Source organism: Fistularia commersonii, chromosome 19 (assembly GCF_037954325.1).
Source record: "Fistularia commersonii isolate RoL2024-O1a breed Wild chromosome 19, RoL_Fcom_v1.0, whole genome shotgun sequence".
NCBI classification, from domain to species: domain Eukaryota; kingdom Metazoa; phylum Chordata; class Actinopteri; order Syngnathiformes; family Fistulariidae; genus Fistularia; species Fistularia commersonii.
Genome location: NC_141302.1, coordinates 6,452,132 through 6,471,253, shown reverse-complemented (window position 1 = coordinate 6,471,253; position 19,122 = coordinate 6,452,132). Strand labels below are relative to the sequence as shown.

The following is a 19,122-nucleotide window of genomic DNA, read 5'->3' as shown; positions in this document are numbered from 1 at the left end:
GACTGGGTGAAATTCAGTCGTTTTTGCTTGAATGTATATCTAGTTTGTTTTTATATCACAGTCTAGAGGTAAACGCTGTACCGAAAAGTACGAACCTCATCTGCCGGACTACGCTAGATGCATACGTCATATTGTTATTGTATCACTCCGCCTCAGTCGCACTCGGAAAACAGCTGTGTTGAGCTAGCGCTAGTTAGCAACGTTTGTTATCGTCGTGTGTGTCAGCGATTTCGACAGTGAGAGAACTATTATCGCAAGAACTCCGGAGTGACCGACGTGTTGTCTGTCATCTCTCTCAACGATGAAGTTTCAGTACAAAGAAGAGCACCCCTTTGAGAAAAGGCGGTCCGAAGGCGAGAAAATAAGAAAGAAGTATCCGGACAGAGTACCCGTAAGTAGCTAACGTTAGCTTGGAGGTTCTGTCAATGTTTGCCATTCGCGGCTAACTACATTGCTGGCGTTCACGGTCCTTTGCTCGTGTTGGCTGTCGATACACACGGTTTAGGATCACAGCTGTGTGTTTCAGTTCTAAATGTACTTGTTCATATGCTTCTTGTTGCTTGCCACGTTCGCAAACAGCAAACGCTTAGTAGAGGTTAACCACCATGAATTCCGGCCTCACTTGAAAGGCCAGCTAATGTTAGCAATTTAGCATCATATAATGTTTGTTTTTGTATTGCGAGATACGCGGTAAATCACAGAGGTATGAGCTAAATGTAGTAATTTCTGTGAATATAAACATGACGCTGAATCCCAACCTGTCTACAGTTCAGACTGAAGATGGCTCGTTGTAGGTGAAGGCAATAACGGAATTCTGAAATGCGAAGTGCGGTGCACCTTTAACTATAAATAGACGAAGACGCTTGTTTACTTCGCTTGATATGGATGTATTCACGGTCTTCACGGTCGATGTAAGCCCTTTGGCCCTTAAACTGACCGAGCTGGACCGTCAGGTTTGAAGCCTTCCGAAATATAATGTGCTCAGCGTTTATTTTTCTGTGTGTCTAGTTGTTTTCTCAACATGATCGTCTCTACAACAGTGGCCCAGTCTCGCCACTTATTATTGTTCAGCTCCTTTGAGAGACTGTCTGATAATTACCTGCTGCTTGAGTAAACAATTTCTCTATTAATGGTTGGTCTATTACTTATTCATGTAATAGACAAAACATGTATTTGTTTTTTAATGCTATGCAACAATATAAATGTTGACTAGAACAAGAGATAACCAAAACTATGAGGTTCAATCTAAAAGTATATGTATGCTTGATCTTAAGATATAACTGATGATGGATAGTTTAAACATTTATTAAGTTGAACGTATGTACCATTTATGGTACTTTTTTTTTCTATATCAGAAACAAGGTGTGGGTCTGGGGCTCCTTATATTTGTTGTAATGGAAAGCCCCATTAGTGTTAAATGCATCTGCCATGATTCATTGAATGTGTCAGATCCTGTTTCTGAGAAAGCTCTGAGAATAGCTCTTTGATTTGGTTGAATATATTTATTTTTCTTGGTGGGTGTGTATAAATAGATAGATATTTCAACCTTTTTTTTTTTTCGTTGTTCAGGTTATTGTGGAGAAAGCCCCCAAAGCCAGAATAGGTGACCTGGACAAGAAGAAATACCTTGTTCCCTCCGATCTGACAGGTAAATTTAATGAAAAGCATTGATAAACGAAACACAATGAAACAAACAGTTATTGAAACAAACACTTGTATCCAAGTTAGAACTTATCACAAACAGTTAATTTTAAACAGAGTATTTTTTTTTTCAGATTAATTGAGTTGCTGACAGTTATTGGCCTAACTTTAAAACATTCTGTCATCAGAATATATTTCTTTTCCTCATAACTGACAGAAAAGTGCATGAATAATTTGATACTACTTAAATCATGATTATCATATTGAATCATCCTTTTGCGCCCCTCCACCCATCTTACATTAACGACCCTTGTCCCGTACACAAATTTTTTCTAGCACACAAATATCTTGTGGCATCACACAGTATTTAATCTCATCACACCTTGACTTAAAACCTTGGTTTCCCTACATGTCATCCTACTTTCTTATGTCACGGTTCCCTTTTGACAATCAGGAGTGGAACTCACAATGTGCTACAACATTGATATAATTTAATTCTCAACCTTTATTTATTTGTTTGTTTTAATGGATAATCAGATTTGATTAAAAAAATAAATAAATAAAGCAGAAAAAAAATCATACATCATCATCATCTGGTCTGTGATTACTGCTGTGAAACTGAAGTAGTTGAGCCTATTCTTTTAACATGTGAGGGAATTTATATGTCGGAGTTGGACTGTAACGACACTGTTGCACTGAGTCCAGCTTGTAAAGAAAGTTTAAACTATTAGAGCATGGAGACAGCATTTAGGGGATAAAATTATACTTTTCTACTGACGCCTTTATTTGAGGTAGAAAGCAATAAACACCAAGGGAGTTCAGAATCTGATTATTGTAGTAATGCGACTTTGTGGATGCTAACTATGGTAAAATTTCCCTGAAGAAAAATTCAATTTCAAAAAGTATAAAACTCAATAGTTTGAGATGTGGGGAACAAGAAAAGTGGAACAAAGGACAGGATGACTATTTAGTCATACTCTATACAGTCAAACTAGCAGTGTCAGTTTGAACGTGTTAAGGTACATGGTTGATCGGAAGACCATATTGAGGTTGTTAGTCCAATTGATCTTTCTGTGGTCGACATTATGTCCCTGAGTGTTCAAAAACCTCCCTAAATCAGCCATGTTACTGATGGCAAATATCTAAAGTGCCTTGTTTCTCAACAGTGCTTCAGGGTAGACTGCTTTCAACAGAGGCGCTCGTCTTGTTCACGCACATGCTTCTTTTCATAATTAGTATTTATCAGATACTTTTAATTCAGAACACAAGAAACTGATGAGCAATTACTGGTAAATACCCTGTAAGTTACAAAGAAATTATCAAAAAATAAAGAATATCCAAAGTCATCATATTTGCAATTGCTGAAATTAGAGCTTTCACAAAAATTTGAATGTTATTGTCTATCATAATTCTCCATGTTCAGCAGATTCTCATCTAATCATGACTTTTGAAATACATCAACATTAAACTTAATTTACTGTCGCTTTTTTGGAAAGTAATTTTGTAAAGTAATGCAAAATGTTGTTATGGTATCAGTTAAAACCTAACCATACCATTCACATAGTATTATCATCTTTATGATGATTTTTTTTTTCCAGTGGGCCAGTTTTACTTCCTCATCCGGAAAAGAATCCACTTGCGGGCTGAGGATGCTCTCTTCTTCTTTGTAAACAACGTCATTCCACCCACCTCAGCTACCATGGGACTGTTGTACCAGGTAAGATACAAATTTGTTTTTCGGCTGCAGGTATCAGTGTATTATCTTTTTGTTGCAGACTCGTAAGTCTTCTAATGGTATATATTATTTTCTCCCTCTCTAATTCTCAGGAGCATCACGAAGAGGACTTTTTCCTCTACATTGCCTACAGTGATGAGAGTGTGTACGGAAACAGCCAAAGGGAAATCTGATCCCACCAACATCCCAACCCCCACCCAACCACTACCCACCTTTCTGAGACCTCAGCCATTCATTCATTTAAATATTGAATCCAGCTCAGCAGCCTAGAGTTATCAGCGTAAACATGTCAAATGCACTTTCATCACCCATGCATTTACTCTTCTCCCATCAATTTATGTCTTTATTATTCTGAACTGTTTTTGCCTACACTTTTCTTCTTAGTAACTAATTTGGTTAAGTGGTCTCATGGCCAGTTATTTTTTCTTGTGACATAATTGCTAATGCTTTACTGGGAAAAAAAAAAAACATTAATTGAAAAGTTAGAAAAGACATAATTATAAATTACTTAAGGGTTAAGGGGAAAAAAAGAAAGCATCGTACGTACGCTCAGATTTGCATTCAAGACAGCCACAGTACTGGTGGTTCTGTTTTGTTGGCTTGAAGGAATATTGTGTTAAGAGTAGAATTCTAATGGCATATGAAAATATGGAGGATGACTGGTTGGTATTAGTTCCTTTCTTGGTAAAAGTCATGCAGCAAGGTAATTCACTGGGCCTTGAAAGTTAATTGAACATTTTCTCCATCTGAAGATGGTAAAACTTGCAATCATCCTCTGCTTGTAGTGGTAGGACTCATATGTTGACTGCTACTTTGGGTATTGTTGTTATTGTTAATTTTAGATGGCTTGATCACTAAAGGTATTGTAAAGCTGAGTGCAATTTCTTTTTTTAAGTTTTGTCTTCTTTTTTTAAAAAAATGATTTGAATTCTACAGCTTCATTACTGGCTCTTTCTCTCCACTCATGACCATACATGATAAAATGTGTTGAAAAGCTCTGTGTTTCTTGTCTTTATTGAGGGGTGAATTGGGGGGATTTTAAATGCTACATTTCCTTGTGTCTTACTCATAAAAGGCCTGTTCTGAAATAATCTAGTCTAGACACGAAGTCAAACTGACACATAAAAATCAAGTACATTTTATTTATTGGATCCAAAGGTGTATGGTACACAGCATGAGACTTATTTTAGCTATGCTGGATTAATTTTGACTGAATTCGTGAATATATACACAGGGTCAATTGATACAGATATTCAAGATTTGACTAATACTTTTTCAATTCTTGTTGCTTGCAACACCCAAATGATTGCTTATTGAATTGTTACATGACTAGCAATATCGGATTTACATTATTTTAAGGACAATCCAATATCAAAGAATTTCAAGTCTAACCGTACCACTTTGACATTTTAAGACATAAAAATGCAATGAAACGTTTAAAAAGGACTACACAAAAATACTACGATTCCCAGGATGCAATTTTATAGAGTCGACCAAGCACCGGAAGTTCATCATTATCACCCGGGCAGAAAACCGCCTCTGTTTATGTTGGCGGAAGAGGCTTTGCTCATTTTTATTAAATTGCTCAAGACACATCTACGTGGCCTTAAATTTAGACCGCTGGACGGTTCGTTTCATATTAAAGGACAAACTAAACAATAAAAGTAAGACTTCTTTCATTTCACCTTTCTGCAACACTAGTAGCGTTACAACAGCTGTCTAACTGCGTAGTAGCAGTTAGCGAAGTAGCCAGCTAGCGTTACCAACATTTCCGAAAGAAAACATCAAATTAAGGAACCTATCATTTTAATATCTCCCTCTGAAGTAAAAACGAATTAAAATTGAATCCCATTCAGATTTATTTGAGTCACGACGCATCATGTTATCTATTAATCACAGGTAAAGTTAATGATGCTAACGTAGCAACTAGCTTACTTGTATGTGGGCCCTTTTCCCCATGGAGTGAACTTACAGCTAAAGTTTATCAGCGTTCCTGGAAGTTCGCGGAAGCCGTAATAACGTGACACGAGTTTCCAACCGATCTGATTTTTTTATATCCAACAGCTGGCCCCTCCACTGCCTGTCACCATGCCCGCCCTGTTGGAGAGACCGAAGCTGTCCAACGCGATGGCGAGAGCCCTCCATAAACACATCATGCGGGAGAGGGAGCGCAAGAGACAAGGTGCGGGGCGACTGCGTTATTCTTGAGCTGTGACTGTTACAAAGTGGAAGTAGTGAAAGCCACGTAGGCAGTTGATTTCAATCCCCTGGTCTAGCTGAACATCTACACACAGAAGCGGATGCGCAGCATGTTTTTCTTCGGCCTCACCACGATTTCAGCGGGGCAAAAACAAAATCACCCGTCCAGCATTAACAATGCAAGCCACTCACTGGAACTGGGAGATGGGGACAGCCTTTAACATTGTTAAAAGTGTAAAAAAGAAATCAACTGGAAATGAGAAAACAATCAGGCCACCATGACAACACGTGACGTGTGATCGAAAATGTTCTGTTTATCAAGAAGGTTAATATATTATGAGGACTGATAACATACATACAAAGCAAAATTCTGAATCAAGTTCAAATTGAATAAGCTACTTTCTTTTACTTAAAACATTTGCATGGGCTGTGAAAATATATTTAATATCAAATGATTTTCCTCCGTGATGTATGTCAAAAATAGCAGATATTTTGATGCGTAGTGCATCAGACACCTTTGTTTTGTACTGTCCAGCACAAAACAACACAACCCTGAAAAACAATGTAATATTTTCAATCATTATATTAAGACAAATACAAATAAACTTGAAGCTCTATTTATCAAAATACAAAGATTAAAAAAGCTATATAAATATTTTATTGCCAGGCTGTGGTATTATTTTTTTTTTTCAGATTGATGGCCCATTGCAAGGAACGTAGCAAGCTGTATGATAATGATTTATTTGATGTGTGTCATTGCTAAGTAACTATTATCAAAAATATAATTTTTCAGAGGAGGAAGAAGTGGACAAAATGATGGAGCAGAAGATGAAGGAGGAGGAAGAGAGAAAGAGGACTAAGGAAATAGAAGAGAGAATGTCCTTGGAGGAAACCAAAGAACAGGTGAGAAAATAATTAGAAAGAAACACACCTTTGACCTTTACGATATATTTCACAGTCAGTAACTGAATGTGGTGCATTCTAATCCCAATATAATCAGGTAATGAAAATGGGGGAAAAACTTCAAGGACTCCAGGAAGAGAAACACCAGCTGTTTTTACAACTGAAGAAAGTTCTCCATGAAGAGGAAAAGAGACGGAGAAAAGAGCAGAGGTAAGCATGGAATCATATCATTTCTCAGCATACATTTCAGACTTATTTGAGAATATATCAACACTTTTCCTGAAATTCAGTCGCGTTTTCTTTTTGTCTCTTAGTGACATTACAACATTGACATCAGCCAGCTACCAGCCCAGTCTTCCTATGCATGCAGGGCAGCACCTCCTGAGCATTCAAGGTAGGTCCCCTTAATTAGGATAACTTGTTTTTCATCCACAAAGGCTTTTTATTGTTTTTCGTAATGAATTAACACCCAGCATATCTCTTTGACATCTCTTAGGCAGTCCAGTCAGTCACAGTCGACCCGGTGCTCTGCTTGGAGAACGGAGCAAACAGCTGTTCTCTGCTGCTGTGATTCCTGTGAGTATGGACATGTTTAGATTTAAAAATTCTGTGGGTAATTTTTTCTTTAGTATTTTTGGTTATGTCTCCTTTTTTTCTCTTTTCTTTAATATTTCTTCCTCCTCCCTGTCCACCTCTGGTTGCAGACACGACACTATCAGACACCTGGATTCAGCTCAGGCTCGGCAGAGCATGGGCAGTTCAGTGGGGGCCAAGGAGTACATGAACCATACGGGGTTGCCCAGGCCCAGCATCCCTCCTCCTACGCTCCTGGACCATCTGTACCAGTCAGTTTCGCAAGCAGCTCCCAGATCAGAGGTACAAAGGCTTTGAGTTTACAGAGTAGGGATAACACGTCTTCCGAAGAATACAAAATGATTGGTTTGTGATTTTCAATTGTGTGTTAATCAATGTTATAATAGCTTCCCTGAAATTCCTAACCAGGTGTGTTCTTGCTCCCTCAGGTGCGTCTGCCTTTCAGGCGATGCAGTATCTTCCTCACCAGCAGCCTGGCTACCCGGTTCACAGTCATTTCACCTCTCAGCCTGGTCAGTCCAGTGTTCATGTTGCTGTTTGGTTTTCTGTGTTAGTAAGTGTTAGGTACAAGTTACTGTGTAATCGTAGAATAGCCTATTACGGGGCCTGTTGATAGATGTTGTTTATTCATAGATTGTGGGTCTTTTATTTATTTTTTTCGTTCCAGTATACTTTCCTCTATATGAAGGGCATTTTTTCAGACAGAAGGACATTCAGACAGGCGGGTGTGTAAAACAGATTCAGTCAGCATTTATGCTTTGAAAAAGAGACCCCATGAACATTATTGTATTAATTACACCTGTTTCCCTTCAGGGAACTCGGAGTCTTGCTGCTTTCAGATGGTTTATTTGCTTAGATTCAGGTCCAATACCTGCGATCATATTTTGCAGAAAACATTTTATGTCTCCCACTCAAGAGACGAGTTTGCAGATTTACTCCAGAAACTCAGGACTGCGCAGACCAGAATATTAATTGTTTAAATGAAATAATTTGACACACCCTCACAGGCATTTGTGCATGTGTTAGGACTACGAGTTGCAGCTGTCTCTTATGAAACCTGCATTTTTTTTTCTTGCATGCAGGCTATATCCCTGGTGCTGGAATACCGCTCCAGAAGCAGCTGGAACATGCTAACCAACAATCAGGATTCACTGATGCTGTAAGAACAAATGTAGTATGTCAAAGTCCATTCTTGTGTCTCTGTCATTGAGAGCTGAGATCCCAATTTAACAACTGACAGGTGTGGGACTGGAATTCCCCTTTACCGTTTTTACCGCTGCTACTTCGGCAACGCGTGTGCGCGCGCGCACACACACACACACACACACACACACACACACACACACACACACACACACACACACACACACACACACACACACAATGGAAATGAAAGTGCCTGCTTCGCGCAGTCATATATCCCAGCACGCACCATGCGCTACTTCTTCTACAGGAGAAAATGGAGTTGCAGCTGCTTTCCATAGTTACGAGATCTCTTGTGGCTCAATATTGTTCCACATATAAGGCGCACCGCATTATAAGCCTCATTGTTGGTTTTTAAGAAAATCAAAGGCTTTCAGGTGCGCCTTATAGTGCAGAAAATACAGTAATTAAATGTGAAAAGTTGCCCTTAATCACCTACATATCTCATTACACAATTTTCATGCTGTGTCTCACTTTGTAAATTTCCCAGGGTGCTTTGAGGCCAATGCACCCCCCTGCCATGCATCCTTCTGCTCCAGGTTTGCTGCCAACACCATCGATGGCAGTCCAAATTCCCACAGCAAAGGTGAACCTCTATACACACACATGCATATCAATTTGACATGACACTCTTCTGGATGTTGGCTCTTAATACTTGAAAATTATCAGATGGAACTGTAGTGGCTGATGGTGACCTTACTTCAAACTGCATTGTCTAAAAACAAGACTATGTAATAATGGATATCATGGTTTAGACATTTACAGCTGATACACAGCTGCTTCCCTGCTTCACTTACAGGCCTGAAGTCTTCATTTACTTAACAGCTTTATACTGCCACCATGTGGTTTGAAGCATGACCTACACTTCCTGTTGGCTTCAAAAATTATTCTTAATTCTGTTGCCAGATGGGATAACTTTTATTACCAAGCACTTTATTTCTTGACACACAATGGATATTTCTATTGCCAGGCCCCATTCCAGAGTTCTCCTCAGGGGGCTCCCCGCCATGGCTTCCTCCCCCACACCCAGAGCAGTCAAAGGTTCTACCATCACGGCAAGTAACTCAAGGCAACAGCTGCCTTCACTGCCACTGGGAACTCATCGTGCTAATAAACATAACAGTAGTGGATCAAATGCTACATTAAAGGTCCCAGGCATGAAGATCGGTTTCACCCTAAGGATAATATTTCCTGTACAGCAGTCTTTGAAATTGTGTGCTCCTTTAAACATCTAGCTTTGGATTTTACATAACTTTACACAAGAATTTGTAAAATAAACTGTAAAATGACTCTGAAGGTGATGTGCAGTAAACTGTTCATATGTTGTATAAAGTCTTTAAATACCCGCATTCACTATCACACTGGGAGTCTCAGTTGTGTATTTTTTCTTGGCCAAGAGGGATTAAAATTGTGCTGGGCAATATATCATAGATAACTAATATGAGCAGCAATTGGGCTTGTGAATTTTTTGAAAATCATCAAACAGAAACTCTCCACTGTTTGCTACTCATTAAATTCATTTATAGGTCGTCAACATCAGATACGCCAGTAGTGAGTTTGTTTAGAAATTATTTGAAATGATTGGCCTCAAATTGAGTAAATAGGAAATATGTTACACATTAATAACCAGGAAAGAAGTAGAAGATTAAATACTCTTTCAAAAATTTTTTGAAATGCAAAGGAGGGATCAGTGACACTGTAAGATATCTTGTTTTCATAGGCTTTTATATGTGCATTTAAAAGAAAAAAAAAGTGTAACCGACAAATATCAGGTTTGGGTACGTCAGGATATGTTGTATATTTCACATTTATGTACCTAAGCAGACAGACATTGTGATATAAATCATGCCATCCTTACTCCATATTGCTCAGCCCTTCTTTTAAACCAGCAAACAATGTAAGAGATGTTCACTTGACTGAGTAATGAGTGCGCCAGGTCACACACACACGCAGACACACTCACGAACTGTTAAGAGTTTTAGAACTAATAACTGACTTCATATAAAGAGCTATGTGTCTGAGTTTCTAGCTAATCACGTTCGACTCCCTGGGGTCCTGAGATGACACATCTCTCCGATACAGTTAGCGGCAAAAATCTGACATTTTAAAGCATTGATGTTGCCTAATAAAACGATAAGCAAACACCACGCCTGAGAGTTTGAGTCTTTATTTTTAGGAGACAATCTGCACAGTTTTGACTTGCTCAAAGAACAGAGTAAAGCTACCGGTCTGCCACAGCCTGTCTGCTAAGAGAAGCCCAAGTAACACTCCCCTCCAGTCATTTCTCCACAATGCCTGTGTAGAGGCCTGTAACGCTGGACGTCTTAGAGACATACAACTTGTACACACGAGTTTTAAGAGTCTCTTAACACCCATAGGAACACATTTTAACCCTTCAAACAGAAAGAAACTGAATCTTGGGATGCTATGTTGGTAGTTTGTTTAATGGAAGTTTCATGTGATGGATGCTCCAGTAAATAAAATATCAAGGGGAGGTTCTTGTTCAGATGAACCACAAAAAAGAAATGTGCCATACAGAGAAGACAATCCCTTGTCTCATATCCAGTACCAGTCCTGCGTGGCACATACAGTGAACAAGCCTCAACGGACCAATGCAGATTTTAGAGTTGAAGCCCTTGATCAAAATGGGGAACATTGACAAACAGATGTGACATTTCACCACCTTTCTGCTGGTGTAGGTAGTTAGACCTACTCCATCACTAGAGACCTTCCTCTTCACTTTGACCATTTTTTTAATATCTGTTCATCAGTTCCCAAACATGGGAGTATAGTGTGCATGTACATAGAGAATGTTTACAGATTCCAATTTACTGAACAAAGATCTTCTCTAATTGAACCCAAAGGAGTGCCAGAAGACAGTGAGGGAGACAGTATGAAAAAGACAAAAAGAAAGAAAAAGAGAGTGGATAGCATTAACGAGGCAACATCCCCTCCTTTTCCCCCAGGTCCAGTGCATCTTGTTTGCCCCTGAAACAAAAGGGGGGAGGAGTGAGAAGAAAAGGAGGGAAGAAAAATCAGAAGGCAGAAAGGAAAGATTAGAAAGAGACACGAGGGCAAGATATTTTAATATGACAATTACTGTTTTGACCTAACTGCTCAGCCTCCTAAGAGGAAACAGTGCACAACAGACCACTTGGAACATGATTATATTGTGGACACTTCATTCTACAGCCCACAATGAGAAGGTAAGAAAGTGCATAAAATGGTTTACATTGATACTACGAGCAGAATTGTTTTTTTGTTGTTGTTTTTTTTTTTTTTATAAGTACAACTCATGCACACTGTAATATTATATCAGGCTATAAATTGAAGTGCAACCCACAAGAGGAAAAAAAAATACATGTGCTCAAAATACAATATGAGCCACCAGCTCTCATTTATACTTGATGATGCTACATAGAAATGATACACATGCTCATTATAGTGTTATCAAAATGTACATTAGGGTACATTAAGGGGTAGGCAAATCCACATAAGCACACAGCTCAGTATCCATCACTTCGTACAAATTTCGAAATACTCATTAAATTAGCTACATTTCATCCGCTTCTAAATACAAGTTCATTTCTAATATGTCCAGTTCAAACAAATATACACATATAACATGATTGTGCAATGCAATAATATGAAAAAGCACATATATTTCCAGTATAATGTGTAAGCATGGTGGTAAATATACTTGACATGTTTAAAATGGCATCTCTTAAAATTCTACTGAATACCCAAGGTAGAATTGAAACATCAAACTTCAGTGAGAGCCTCAAGATCTTGTTGAATGGAGTTGCCTCCCCCTTGCTCCACTGATGAACGACAAACTGTACATGACATTACACGCGCACGCACACACAGCATTGGCACGGCACATGATGGTGGTTTGTGCTGCAACACACACACATGCACACTCGCTCACACGCCTGTGCGTGCACGCTCCTCCTCAGGCAGGCTTAGGTCAGGCGGTAGTTGGGGGTGATGATACAGCTGTAGCTCTGTATTTACCTGCAGTGGCTTATTTACCCAAGGCTTTAATGCCAATTGCTGCTTCTTCATCCATTGCATTTAGAACAGTGATCTGAAAGAGTCAAATAAAACCAGATTTATTCATGTGCCTCGTGTTAACGTTTTTTTTCCCCTTAAGTCCAGGACCTGCAGTTTCCTATTAACCAGTGGCAAAAGGTCTTTTATTGTGGCATGTTTAGAAAAAAATTGGTTAAAAGTTCCTCAAAATTTTTATTTTCAAAGCAATTAATAAAATTTAGTGTGCGGGCTGCACTAAAATATTCTTATTACATGTATCACACAACACTTGACAATGTTTTGATCTAGTGTTACCTAAAAATTCAATCTTCTGTTTTTAGATTCTAATTGCTTAAAAAGGCTATCAATCACTTAAGATGAATTCAGATGCCGCCAACTAAGCAAACTTGATGACTGGAGCTGTACACTTTTTTTTTGTGCATCACAAGGCCAAAACCCAATGAATCAAGGATGATATAATCATTTTCTCATGAATGACTGAGATTTAATCGCATCACAAACTTCTTATCTCCTCCAGTTTTTCAGAGAAAGTGAGACAATGTGACAGTACAGACCAGGATCTCTTCTCCAGCATCATGCTTGCTCTCTATCTCTTTCCCCAGGTCTCCATCTGGGATTTTCAGGTCCTCTCTAACCTCCCCACTATCTTGGAGTAGGGACAGGTAGCCATCCTGGATCCCAATGAGCTGAAAGTAGAGCGACAGAGGTGGGAATGTCATGGATGTGATATGAGAAATAAAAGAAGGTAGGGTTTATAACGGAACACTGACTCACAAAGAAGGAAAGTCACAAGGCCAGTTGAGAAGTATGAATGCATGAAACTGTTGTTAACTAAGAAAACATGCACGTCAATCCACATAAATATTGGCATTTTCCAAGACCGGCATGAGCAGAGGAGGCAACAAATCCCATTTCAGTTTTCATGACAGACTGAGAGTCAGCGAGGACAAGCAGAGCTACTGTAAATCTATATGAGCCGAAGAATTACAACAGGACAAGGTATTCTATTAGCTGTCTTCTATCAGGCGTATATTCATCATTTAAAATGTGTCTCCCTTACACACAGAACCATTTATATATCCCAGTACAATTGCCGGGGTGAACGTTTTATGATTCAAAGGTTAATTTGTCTCTTTTAGGACCACTGGGGGGCAGGGGTAAGGTACAGGTTTCCAAGTGGCCATACAATAATTACAAAATTGATCAAAATATGAAGCACCTTGAATCAAAAAAAGGAGTGATTTATTGTTTGCCATAGAACAAATGCAAACAATCAATAAGCACTTGGGAAGCCGAAGGATAGTAAGTATGTGATCCGTCAGCAACACACTCAAACACCAAGGACACATGTCTGATTATGTTTTGAAGCTGTCGCAATAATTACTGTGATAAAATCTGTTATCTTATTACCATAGGCAAATAATACATGAAAAAGAACCTTGAATAAATATTCAAATCTAAGCTGGAGTTCAACTGTTTCCCTCAAGCATGTTTTTTTAGGCTGAATAATAAGTAATAGTTACAGCTAGACTTGTGATGTTAGTGTTTCCATTCGTAGCTCTTGGGCACCTTTATAGTAAATATTTTATGTTTCTCGATTAATTGTGTTTCTGCAAAAGCACTGAGTCAATTTGTGAAGGATGGGGTGCTATAAATAAATTTGCATCGCCTTGCCATCCTGACACGCTGATACTGCAGGTTTCTATGTTCGCATAATGCAAACCTTTAGAAAATCGGCACGGTAAGTTGACTCTACAGACAATCAAATCACGACTCGGGACTGTTCATGCATGTTATTTTTCATTGAAATTATGGTCTTCTTAACTCGATAATTTCAATTTTAAAAAAATCAAAGAAGTGTTAAAACCAGAATGCTCTCTGCGAACTAAACAGTTACACATCCTGTATGCTTTTGGCAATTAAAATGAAAAATTTACTGAAACTTAGCTGCAGTGGAAGCTGCCATCTCATTCATACAATGATTTGTCAGCTAATTCTCAATAACAATCTTCTTAATGTGACTTCCAACCTGCTGAAAGCATCCATGAAGAGATATTCTGGAACAGTTCACGTTTCGAAACAGACAGAACAATGTTGGTTCTGTTGAATGATTAGTAGTAACAAGACTCAACAGAAGTGCTTTTGAGAGCGAAATACAGAATTCCTGAATTTTGGAGTGATCTTGAGAAAAGATAATTTCCTTACAAAGAAATGTGGCTCTAACTTTCTACCGCCACATCACATCACATAACAACATCCCTCATTTTTTGAGGTGGTTTTGTTCAGTGACAAACAAATTGTTTTTATGTTGAAACGAGCATCTTATTGTGAAGCTCTGCATCCTGAGTATATCACACACACACTTGTAAGAGCTCAACAAAACCCATCACTGAATAAGTAATCCAAAGGTTTTCACCTGGTAATCCATTCTCTTGATGTTAGGGACATCCATGTTATGGGTGGAGGGACAAATATCTTCATACTTCTTACCAGAAAAGATGTCGATACCAACCAAGTGCACCTACACGCACGCAACAGAGAGAGGAAGAACAGTCAGTTCTTTAAGTGTTCATGGCTAAAACAGAAGACGAATTAATAAATAATCCATTTGACTGGAGTTAAAACAAAATCTTTATTCTATTGATTTGCAAGATTAAATATTTAGTATCCTGTCTACAAAGTACCTTAGAGAGGGATGCTGTGTAAGTTAGGCAAAAGTATGATGTGACCATATTTTCATGTAGCAGTCATAAGTAACTCGCTGGCATCTCCTCTGATATTCCTGCTTTCTTAAAAACTTGTCTTTCAATTAATAGTGCAGCTCTCCGTCACTGCGCAGCTTTTTACAGACCTTAGCATGTCCGTGCTTGCCAGTCTTGGAGGTGGACATCTCGACTATCTTGCATGGTCGGCCTTTCAGCACAACAAAGCCATTTTTGCGCAAAGCAGAGCACTGCATGGGGTAGGTGGCAGAAGCCCCAGCATCACCTGTTTGGAAGTCCAGCTCTGCATCTGCCATTGCTGCTGTGGAGGAGCACACACACACACACACACAGACAGTCATTACACACACACATTCAAACAGCCTTATCTGTCCTTGCATGACCAATTACAATATCACAAAAAAACATCACCTTTACCAGGATGCAGCGAGACTGTGATTATCACCCCAGAGCGTGTATTTATTCAATCCAGTGTCACGTGAGCTACACATGATACCTGGAATGTAACTGTTTACAGAAAACAGCAAAATCTTACTGCATGTCTCTTTAGTGTACTGACTATCAACAAATTGTCAAAATGCTGTGCTGGTCAGGGCAAATCATTGTAGTATGGCTAGAAGAAGTGCCACAATGTGTTATTCAGTTATTATCTGTAATGCTTGTCCAGCACTCAGGGTTGCAGGGGTGCTGGAGCCTATTACCGACTGTCCTTGAGTGAGAGGCAGGGTTCACCCTGGACTGGTTGCAAGTCGATCACAAGGCCACATATAGACGCATACAAACATTAACTCTCTTATTCGTACATCACAGAGAGACAAACTATCATTCACTCTCTCACTCACGCATTTGCCAACAACCTAATGCATGTTTTGGGCTGTGGGATGAAACCGTAGAACCCGGACGAAACCCACGCAGACACGGGAAGAACATGCAAACTGCACAGAGAGGCCACATGTGGGAATCAAACCAGGGACATTCTTGCTGCAAGGGGACACGCAACGTGTAACCCAAACATTATATTTATTCTGCAAAAGAGAATAGATGTAAATGCTGAAACGCCGTACCAAGGGCACACATCACTAAGTACAACCCAATCGAATGCAAGTTATTTTTTACAACATATTTTTTAAAACTCAAAACATTCAGTCAATAGGACATCTGAGTGTGGTGTGTTGTCATACCCACACTAGTAATGACCTACGCAGGACTATTGACTGAACGTGTTCTATCCTCATGTCGTTCTATCCCTCCTCTTCCAACAGGTTTCTAATGGGATTGTTTTGATCTGACCTGCTTTCGGAAGATGCTCTGCTTTATTTTGTTAGCTGGCGGAAATGTAAGCGTGGCCCGTGGGCGCCAGCTGTGGGAACGGGGATGGGAGCAGTCAGTGGAAACCACAGCCTCGATTCAAAGCGCCGCCGGGTGGTCTCCACCCACGGGGAAGGAGCGAACGGGGGCCACGCTGAGCAACGCGGATAAACAAGCGGCAACTGTCGGCCAAAACAAGCCCGGGGCCACGGGGAGGGGGAGCATGCAATTGAACGGCTTCTTGATGCCGTTAGCATCACCGCGATAAGCTAACGGTTAAAGTTCCGCGCGGAGCAGCGACCTGCCACGAGTACAAGCGAGCCTTCCGACGGGAAGTTAACGGGGACGGTTGAAGCTACACCCCCTTTAATTGACCCTTAAGAAACAGCAACTTTTAAGTCCCATTTGTGAGTTGCTCCGCTCTTCGGTTTCGGGTTTAAGTCGACCGGTTACCGAGTAAAACGTTAAACGGCGGGTCTACCAACCCGATAAGACTTGTATAACGGTGCGAGGGCGGCCGTCACTTACTCACGCCTGCGTGACGTGAACTCAACAGAACACCTCAGCGAGGTGAAGCTTTATTTCTTTTCGTGTGTTTGTTTATTTCCTTTTTTTTCTCCCCGTAAGAACCATTTGCCCGCAGTGTTGGGGGAGTCTGCGGCCTAGTACGTCAAAGACGTGACACGGCCCGTCGTCGGTAACGTCTAACGGATGGTCCATGTCGCCGCATCCATGCGCACTGACCGCTCGCAGGCCGAGGCCCTTCGGGTAACGACGATCGATTCCACATGCCAAAATGACCGATTTTTAGAGACATTTCACCGTGAGCGCAAAAAACGACAAAATGTCATTGGCTGCGTATTATGCTCACAACATTTGGAAGTTGTGTGAATTTTAGCCCGGTTGTGTAACTTAACAGTAATGACTAAGCTAATAGTGCTGGCCCCGGCGGAGACCGTTTAACGACAGTCCAGCTGATTTACGTCTAAGTTTCTTGCTAACAGCGTAGGCGAGGGATAAGAAGTCACGGCAAATGTCAAATTTAGCTAAGATACGAAAAACTTCTGATAATCATATAACAAGGTTTTCTCTCTCTCTTTCTCTACGTATTTGGAGAATAATGGCCCTAACATGAGCTCAGATTTGCCGGAGGATTCTGTGCCAAAGCCGGCGGATATTATCGCTGGATCGGGTTTTAAACCAGGCATGTGCATTGGATGACCCGTCTGCTCAGGCGCAAACACGCCCCGTCCATTCGATGTTTTGATAGCAAACTTACCCTGGTGATAAAGGTCTCCTCTCTTCTTTAATTTTTTGTTTTATTCTTCTTTTAAATTTGGCCTCCCCTCGTTCGCCTCCTTCGAGCTAACGGGTCGTCTGGCCGGAGTCTGTCTCCTCCTGGGCGGCTCGTTTGCGATGTCGCTCCCTTTTTATTTCAGATACCCGTTTTCTCTCCCTATTTCGCGTTCATCGCAGTCCTATCCGCTCTCCTCTCGCCCCCTCCCAAGATTGAGAACCTGACTGCGGCTGACCCGAACCCGAGGCGCACGACCATCAAGACGAGTTGCCCGGCCGAGGAGAGACGCAGCCCCAAACTCCGCTGTATGTGCCGCGTCTGTAGCCTCAGCCTGCACTCCACCTTCTCCCTGCTCCCTCTCATCCAACTCGTCACCGTCGTCTGAGCATCAAGCTAGAGGCCAAACATGAACGCACGACTTCCCCTCGTCCTGTCAGAATAAAAACGACACTTCGTTTTATATTCATTATGCCGTGATGCCAGTCTGCTTGATGTAACGGTTTGCTAAAGCCAAGGCGAATAGAGCTCAATGCTCTCAACTCACTAATTTCCATAAGTGGAGCAACTATGCATTGTTGATTGTAGTGCATTGTATGTCATTACTGTCATTTGGGACTGGAAAAATGTCCACATTTAGAGTTAAACACATTCTGAGGATGTTCTATGTGGTGGTATGGACAAGGCTGGCTTTGGTTGGATACAAGAATTGCTTGAAAAAAATACCCACTACATCAGCTGTATTATGTCTCTTAAGTCTGATGACTTATAGCAACATCACAACCTTTGACCAGCCTCATGACATTGTTGGTTTCCTGTTGGGAATGAAGGCACTACAGACCGCTCAGCTCTTTTATATATGACACATTGATCAATGTTTTCATAAAGGTGATTTGTTTGCAAAAAACAATGTAATATATCTAATGAATACTAATCTAGTTGTTCTCATCTCATCTCTAGAAAAACACTACAGTGCAGATATTTACCCAATCAAATGATACACTAAATCAACATGTTAAAATTCCATTCAGGGTTATAGTGTGAAAAAAACGGGCTTTTACAAAAGAGTTTTATGCATTCCAATATTTCAACTCAATTGCCACTTTGAGCCTCTAAATCAGTATCTAAGGTGTCAACTTGTCACTTGATCATATTCTTACAAGATAGTGAAAGCTCATCTCTGGAGAAACATGACATCAAAGAGAACATTGGCATCCTTTCTACAGTATAAGTTGTCACATTTTCAATAAGCAATATGGGCTGATAATTGATAACTAATGATAATTAGTAATTATCATCATCAGTTATTATTTCTGTTGTGATGGCTGTTATTCTGCAATCATGCTGACTTGGAGCATTCGTTTCAACTCCCCATTATTATTTTTAAAATAATTTGTATAACTTATTAATGACATTATCTAAGACAAGAATATCATCAAAATATAACGTTACGACGTTTGTTTGTT

The 19,122-nt window shown here is 40.1% G+C and overlaps 3 protein-coding genes across 4 annotated transcripts; 2 read left to right on the top strand and 1 right to left on the bottom strand.

Moving 5' to 3' along the window:
* Positions 1-129: 129 nt before the first annotated feature.
* LOC147223578 (gamma-aminobutyric acid receptor-associated protein) lies at positions 130-4,372 on the top strand. The gene is made up of 4 exons (XM_086166498.1): positions 130-391; positions 1,570-1,648; positions 3,240-3,358; positions 3,469-4,372. Exons 1-4 carry the CDS (start codon positions 302-304, stop codon positions 3,547-3,549), a joined length of 369 nt encoding a protein of 122 aa, XP_086022624.1. The 5' UTR covers positions 130-301; the 3' UTR covers positions 3,550-4,372.
* Positions 4,373-4,899: 527 nt separating this feature from the next.
* Positions 4,900-10,422, top strand: gps2 (G protein pathway suppressor 2). The gene is made up of 11 exons (XM_086166493.1): positions 4,900-5,040; positions 5,441-5,558; positions 6,369-6,478; positions 6,576-6,688; positions 6,793-6,872; positions 6,975-7,054; positions 7,183-7,354; positions 7,501-7,584; positions 8,155-8,231; positions 8,766-8,861; positions 9,246-10,422. The coding sequence occupies exons 2-11, from the start codon at positions 5,465-5,467 to the stop codon at positions 9,336-9,338; spliced, it is 999 nt and encodes a 332-aa protein (XP_086022619.1). The 5' UTR covers positions 4,900-5,040; positions 5,441-5,464; the 3' UTR covers positions 9,339-10,422.
* Positions 10,423-10,698: 276 nt separating this feature from the next.
* On the bottom strand, positions 10,699-18,035 carry LOC147223576 (eukaryotic translation initiation factor 5A-1). 2 transcript variants are annotated; one of them, XM_086166495.1, is made up of 6 exons: positions 17,642-18,035; positions 15,183-15,355; positions 14,748-14,852; positions 12,886-13,017; positions 12,293-12,365; positions 10,699-11,263 (listed from the first exon to the last, which is right to left on the bottom strand). In XM_086166495.1, exons 2-5 carry the CDS (start codon positions 15,348-15,350, stop codon positions 12,303-12,305), a joined length of 468 nt encoding a protein of 155 aa, XP_086022621.1. In that variant the 5' UTR covers positions 15,351-15,355; positions 17,642-18,035; the 3' UTR covers positions 10,699-11,263; positions 12,293-12,302. The 2 variants fall into 2 exon arrangements, with proteins under 2 accessions (XP_086022621.1, XP_086022622.1); XM_086166496.1 differs by having other exon boundaries at positions 15,183-15,352; positions 17,642-18,016.
* Positions 18,036-19,122: the final 1,087 nt, after the last annotated feature.

Coding starts and splice junctions, on each gene's coding strand:
- gps2 (XM_086166493.1), top strand. CDS start 5,465: ATGCCCGCCCTGTTGGAGAGACCGAAGCTGTCCAACGCGATGGCGAGA. Junction 6,873..6,974: donor GCACCTCCTGAGCATTCAAG/GTAGGTCCCCTT, acceptor GACATCTCTTAG/GCAGTCCAGTCAGTCACAGT. Junction 7,355..7,500: donor AAGCAGCTCCCAGATCAGAG/GTACAAAGGCTT, acceptor TTGCTCCCTCAG/GTGCGTCTGCCTTTCAGGCG.
- LOC147223576 (XM_086166495.1), bottom strand. CDS start 15,350: ATGGCAGATGCAGAGCTGGACTTCCAAACAGGTGATGCTGGGGCTTCT. Junction 14,853..15,182: donor GCAAGCACGGACATGCTAAG/GTCTGTAAAAAG, acceptor GCGTGCGTGTAG/GTGCACTTGGTTGGTATCGA. Junction 13,018..14,747: donor TCAAGAGAATGGATTACCAG/GTGAAAACCTTT, acceptor CTCTACTTTCAG/CTCATTGGGATCCAGGATGG.
- LOC147223578 (XM_086166498.1), top strand. CDS start 302: ATGAAGTTTCAGTACAAAGAAGAGCACCCCTTTGAGAAAAGGCGGTCC. Junction 392..1,569: donor AGTATCCGGACAGAGTACCC/GTAAGTAGCTAA, acceptor TTCGTTGTTCAG/GTTATTGTGGAGAAAGCCCC. Junction 1,649..3,239: donor TGTTCCCTCCGATCTGACAG/GTAAATTTAATG, acceptor TTTTTTTTCCAG/TGGGCCAGTTTTACTTCCTC.